At 40.2% G+C, this 6910-nt stretch overlaps 1 protein-coding gene across 1 annotated transcript in view; it reads left to right on the top strand.

Moving 5' to 3' along the window:
* The window catches only part of znf507 (zinc finger protein 507), a 32878-nt gene extending 29146 nt beyond the window's left edge, over window positions 1-3732 (top strand). The window contains exon 7 of the mRNA XM_034117219.1: window positions 1175-3732. Coding sequence (XP_033973110.1) covers window positions 1175-1565 — 391 coding nt within the window. The 3' untranslated portion in view covers window positions 1566-3732. The remainder of the gene's footprint in view (window positions 1-1174) is intronic.
* Window positions 3733-6910: the final 3178 nt, after the last annotated feature.

The raw sequence follows: 6910 nt of genomic DNA, 5'->3' as shown, positions 1-6910 counted from the left end.
CATTCAGCAGCAGCAGGCCATTCACTTTGATTTGATCCCGTTATGAAATGTCATCATTTCGACAATAAAGAAATGCTACATAAACGTTATCTTGCACATTTTATCGAACCATCTCCATTTCTAACTTTCAATATATTTTAAAAGAGATCTCTCTCTCTGATCTGCGTGCGGGGGCGGGGCCTCACAGACACGCTGCATCTCTCTCTCTCTCGCTCACAGACATGCTGCAGCGCTGTGCAGTGTGCACACAGTTCTGCCGGTAATGAATATTACATTTTATGAGGAAACTTTTCCTCCAATAATTCCAATAAGTATTCCAAAATCTATTCACTTCAGGTTTACGAAAGTAACTGTAATCAGATTACTCGTTTTTCAAATGTAACGCGAGCTGAATACAGTTAGCCTACTTGATTTTTGTATTCTGATTACGTAACGCCGTTACATGTATTCCGTTACAACCCAACCCTGCTTCTAGGCTACTGTCCCGCAGCTTCTGCCTCTCTGTTGGACTCTGTCGCAGCGGGGCTACTGCTGTGGTGCGGAGCGCACAAAGCAGACTCTTCACAACGAAGGATCACTTCTTCTTCAAGGCAGGGAAGGTCAAATTACTCACGAGACGTACAAAAAAAAATGGGTGGGGACGAACGCAGTAACCACTCCGCCAACGCCACAGTCACACCCGTCGTGCGGGCCGGATGAGAATGTCTGGCGGGCCGGATGTGGCCCGCCGGCCGCCAGTTGGTGGTCACTGGTGTACAGCATGTACTACATTTGATTGTTTAATTGTAAATGTTCTCTATTATTTATTGCTGATATTCTTATTTAGTAAGCATCCAAATATTATCATGTTGTTTTTTTATCACAAAGCCCAATGTTATGTTAAGTAAAATAACATTGAAAAATATAATCATCATATAGCTTTCATTTGTAAGGCACCTTTAAAAGTGTGTTTGGCAGAAAGAGCAGTGACTGTCATCTGTCACTCTGCGTCAGAGGGATAATAGATTTTTGGCAGCAAGTTACTTTTATATATCCAACAGATGTCAACAAAAACAAAAATGGGCGGTGTGCTTTTATGAAACTTTCCTTAATTAGCCAAAAATGTCCTTAAAGTGAGATGTGCAGCAGTCAGTTAATCTCTCTCCTTCTGTTGCTGATTCCTTCATTTCCTCAGAGCTCCTCAGAAGCTGCCGGCGGTGATGGAGTCAGCAGCAGAGCGACCTGCGGGGGCCCCCCCCACAAAGGGCCCCGTGGAGGCAGCAGCCGGCCTGGCATTGGACAGCTCAGCTACCCTGCCTACACCTACCACGGAGCCCTCACAGTGGCCCGGTGAAGCCCTGAGCCCCCAGAGGAAAGACTCCGCTCTGCTGCAGCAGCGCTCCAGTCAGGCCCCCGCCTCGGGCCCCGGCTCTGGGATGGAGTACTGCGTCCTCCTGTTCTGCTGCTGTATCTGCGGCTTCGAGTCCACCAGCAAGGAGCGTCTGATGGAGCACATGAAGGAGCACGAGGGCGACATCATCAGCATCATCCTCAACAAGGAGCAGCAAGCACAGGCAGCGGAGTGACAGCTGCCCCCCCCCCCCCCTCTCTACAATAACACTGACCCTGAACTGCTGCCCTCTAAAGTATTTCATGTTTCCTTACCTCGAGGTGGTTATAAGGTGTTAAACATTTCACGTCTACTGTTCCACAGAACTGTACGGAAGACCATTAGGGCCACATGAGAAACACACTTTGGGATGTGAGCAAAAGTAAAACAACATTTTGAGTTCTGGCTTTAAACTCAAGACACTGAGAAAGCAGTCAGAATCCTGAGAAAAAAGGTCAGTATTCTGAGATTAAAGACTTTTTTTAATTCCAAATTGTGACTTTTTACTCAGAATCCTGAGATTAAAGTGAAAGAAAGTCTGAATTCTGAGAATAAAGACGGAACTCAAAATGTTCTTTTCTTTTGGTCACATCCCTACATTTCTTTCTCGTTTGGCCCTAATTATCTTCCGTAGAACTGTCATTTCTCAGAATGACATTATTTTCTGAGTGTAACATCCTTTTTAAAAGGGATTTCATACAAATGATAGCAATTTTTTTCTAGGCCGTTTTTTACATTAAGATGTCTGTAGGGAAGTGATTTAAATGTCAAGGGAAACCCGAGCTCTAACCAAGTTTATTTCTCAACATACAGGGACAAAATCATACCTCACAAAACCATACAACCCCTCACCAGAAATGGGAAAACCCATTTCCAGTCTATTTCATATATTGACCACGAGGCAGCTCTCTTATTGCTTTTGTAATATGTAATGTATTTGAAGTGATGCGGTTGAGGAGCTCCAAACTGACCATGTCTAACAGGCATCTATCGCAGCTTGCATAGGATTCAATATTTATCACTTTATTTGTATGCATGTTTCTGTTGTGCCAATTCTAAAGAGGCAAATGTTTTTTTTTGTATGTGTGACTGTAATTTGACTTGTCTGATCATATATATTATTTTATTATATTTCTATAGAGGAAAACGGTAAAGTTGTCAGAAAAGTGGGAAGTATGGCAAACCCTTTTTAATATTTGATCAGCAATTCATTTGAGATATCTGTAGAAATGTTTTGACATGTCACACATATATTTTCACATGTAGATATTACATTTAAACACGTCAAAACTGATTTACAGATATCTTTAATTTAATAATATTTTCAATATTCCCCTTAATGCTAGTAAGAATAACACTGGCTGATGTAACAAACATTTTATTTTCACATTTAAACCCTCAGAAATTGTATTTTACATTACATTTTGAATATGTAACACACAAATTACCTAATCATTTCTATCTGTATAACACATTTTTTTGCTACTACAGTTTTATTTTTCAATTCCAGAAATCACATTCTTACTAGTTAAAATGACAAACCAAAATGTCAATTATGACATTTTGAACATTCAATGATTCATTATAGAATGTACGATATTTTGAATAATATATAAATCATCTAACAATTATAGATATCTACAAAATACATGTCCAAAAGTGACCATTTTGTTGTTGATATGAATAATTAACATATTTACTAGTAGAAATGACTTATAGATATCATTTATTAGAATTACAACTAGACACAATGACATTATTGATTTGTCGACTTGGAAACATAACCTGTCAAAATGTAGTCTACTATTCAGTTTGAATAGAAGTCAACGGTAAACTAGTTGGTTACAAATTACTCTAATAAGAAATGAGTTGTGGACATAAATAATTCACATTTTGACTGATGAGAAAGTAATTGTAGCTAATAATAAATATAAAAAGGGTTTGCCATGGTGGACGTTGATAAAGAACTGGTCTTTGATGGTTGTAGTCTATAGACAGGTATTGGGTTAGGGTATGTTGACAAGAGGAATAATCAAAAGGGAAGTTAGCGTATGTTGCGCTGTTATTTAAATCGAATGGTGCCTAGATATTTCAAAGCAGGAATATTTTGTTATTTAATCTCATCCACCTGTTCTTCACGTGTGATTGTGGTGCTAGGATCACAGAGGTCTCATTGAAAGTATAGTCTGTTTTTTTTTTATAGCCCATGCAATTTATTTTGTATATATTACCATTTTTATAATAACCTCTGCTCTTTTTGTCAGTGTTTTTAAAATACAAACTTTCTAGTGTCAAACGCAACATGGAATGACTGCTGTCCTGCTAACAGACATGGATGTAGAAAATAAAGTTTGGAGGCGACACGTTTTTTGAAGTTTATTGTCCCGTTCTGAGGGTCTAGTAGAGTATAATATAACTCTATACTCGGCACACTGTAATGACGATAAAACAGGAACTTGAACCTTGACCTTGTGTGATGGATGGATCAAAAGAATTGGATACAGTGGGTGTTTCTCAATGTCGAGTAAAGCTGCTCCAGAGCCACTATTTCAAGCATACTACGTCATCGAGTGCCGAAGAAGTACTGTTCCAATGTCCAGCATACTTGGAATTCTACCGAGCCCGGCGTACTTCGTTTGGAGAAACATGTGTAGTGGCCCATGAAGCCAAACGTACATGACTGGGAACACCCAGATTTACAAGGATATGTACAGCGGCTGTATGTGTTGTCAAATGGGAAAAAGTATTTTGACCTCATGGAAGCTGTAGTACCACCGCTTGGCCACAACGCCCGTTCCAAAAATCTATTCAAAATAATTTAGCTCAAAAGAAATTCTGCTGATTAACATACGTCTCTTACCAAATGAAAGTCAATTGAAAGAAGTTTTTTCGAGTCCGATGACGCACTTGACCAACACATCCTGAGTTATTTTTATTAGGAAATATTTTTTTCAAACCTATAACTAATTTCCACCAATCTAATGTATCATGCAGTCCAGTCTGCGGTCAGTATGTCATCCACACACACTGAGATTGAGGAAATTAAGGTAATCCATAATTCATGCCCCCCTTCCCCACCTGACATAACAGCTTGAAACTCATCTGCATGTGAGCACGTGGCGATAAAACAAAATGAAATCTTTATCTCAAAGACCTGCTTCCTGGCCTGGAGTTCTCATTATAATAGCATATCATTATTGTATGACTTTAAATGAATCTACCTGGCAGAATTAGGACAGTTAGAGACATGTTTAAATAATAAAAGCCCCTGACATGCATGATAATTCACGAGTGTACAAACACAGCCTGGCACTCTCCTTTCTGTCATATATATATATATCTTTTTTTGTAGAGATTATTCTTTGGGCCACCTTCATTGGAGAAACAGCGGGGAAGATGTGGTCTGCAACGGGACTGAGCCCTAATGGTTATACCCCAACCTCCTTGTCCCACTCACCTACCTTACTTAATTTAACTTTTGCAATATGGGGTTACCAACACTTTAGGTTGGTTTTACTTTTCAAATCAAATCAAAGTTTATTTATATTGCCCAATATCACAAAACATGTTTGTTTTAGTGAGCCTACAGATTAACAAACATGAATGACAGAGCTAAAAGAAAAATACAATTACAGGAAAATAATAAAAAGACAAGATAGTGTAACATTAAAATATAATGGGATAAAAGACAACAAAAATGCAATCAAATACAATCAAACAATACAACAAAATATTATAAAATGTAGGACCTAGGAGGACATACATACGGAGTCATCGGAAACCAGCTCTGATAAAAACAGGAAGATGGTTCCAAAGAGAGGGAGCGAGCTGAACGCTCTGACTCCTGATCAGGGTTGTACCTGTACTTCAGTCAGACAACTCACGTGTTTCTTTAACATGTTTATTAGAAGCAGGATACTCAGGGTTGAGGTAGGCGGATATAGCGCTGCAGTTGTGGCTGCGCAGATTCTTAAACAGTGCGAATAGCGATCTGGGGGCAGGCCGCAGCTTAGGCAGAGATCACGCAGCTTGGAGGAGAACCCTCGTCGTTGGGTTTGCAGCCATCGAATAAACATGGGTGCCGACCCATGTGTCAGAGGGCAATGGTGCGAGAAGTTCAGCATGGAAGATAAAGGACAAAGAAAACAGTGTTAGTTTTAGCAATGATTATTCGGGGTTCCTTGACTCCCCAAACAGAACTGTCTGACATTGAATGTTTCAAAACAGTGTGTATATTTGATCTCCAAAGTTAATTCAGTGAGGGTGAGACTATGCAGAGGATTAAAAGGTGAGAGGTCTGTGTATATTCGCCACCTGAGAAACCCATAGAAAGCTGTAACAACTGCATCTGACGTTTATCAATGTATAGTGAAAGCCCTTTGCCTGAACTTATACATTAACCTTTGCACGGGTGCAAAGTGAAGAGGCAGTCTTTATCATTGCGTGGAGGACGTGCCTTCTTAAGGCCCTTGAGGAGCAAATGAATGAACTCTAGCGTGGCTTATACTTAGCACTTGAAGATGCAGGATTCTGATGAAAATACAATTAATGCATGAACAACTATTATATCTATTGCATAAGTACACATGAGGTTGGGACAGAAGAAGATAAAAGTACCAAGCTGAATTGTATGCTTTGAATCATGCTCTTGGTTGGAGGCAGAATATGAGAAATCCTTGAGGGGCTTGACGTGTAGATCCAGAGTCATTTGGTTGAACGAAGGGCATGGCAAGCTGGTGGACACACCACTCATTGTGAAATCCCCCAAACCAGCAGAAAGCGCAGTATCTGTAAGTAACTAGAGAGGATCTGAAGACACTGCAAGGTCATTATAAAGAATGAACTCTCGCAGAGGGGCTAAGGACCAAATGTCTGAGCAATAACCATCTCTAAGGTTGCATTCACTCTGATGAGATACTGGATGTTGCACACAGCATAGATAGCAAAACAAGGCGATGACATGCAAATAGTTCGTTTCCCATATTTTGATGCGGACTACGTCACACTAGCAATGAACTGCTCCAGAGTTTACTAGCGAGCACCCCGAGACCACCTCTTTTAGGCGGAGCAGAGGTATCGGACTGCTTCCACAACAATCCAACGAACCGCATCAAGGGGTTAACGCTCCAGGACCGATTCAACAGTACTAAACAAGCAGGTGTGAACGCGACCTAAGACTATAGTGCCTTAAGGTTTGGACAGAAGGCTAGAGCTAGAGCTAGTTTCCTTATAAATATAAAACATCTCTTTAGAGAGACTACCAGTGGAGACCATGATTGAAGGCAGTAATCAGTATTGAATGTATTACAAGTCTAAAATGTAGTATAACGTAGAGCGCTTTGAACACATGAAAAGGCGCTAAATAAATAACATGAATTGTAATTATGGCTGTTCTGATGCGGGACAGCTTGTCTGGTGGCAGTGAAGCTTGCATCAGCACACTATCGAGAATGATACCGATAATTCTAGACGTGTGGAAGGGCTTCCAGTCCCTGTCTGAAAGAGGTAGGCCTAGCTGTTAGACAGGTCTGTGTTAGAGTT

Source organism: Trematomus bernacchii, unplaced genomic scaffold, assembly GCF_902827165.1.
Source record: "Trematomus bernacchii unplaced genomic scaffold, fTreBer1.1, whole genome shotgun sequence".
In the NCBI taxonomy this organism is placed as follows: Eukaryota; Metazoa; Chordata; class Actinopteri; order Perciformes; family Nototheniidae; genus Trematomus; species Trematomus bernacchii.
The sequence above is the reverse complement of the archived record's forward strand: the minus strand, read 5'-3'. Positions and strand labels throughout refer to the sequence as shown.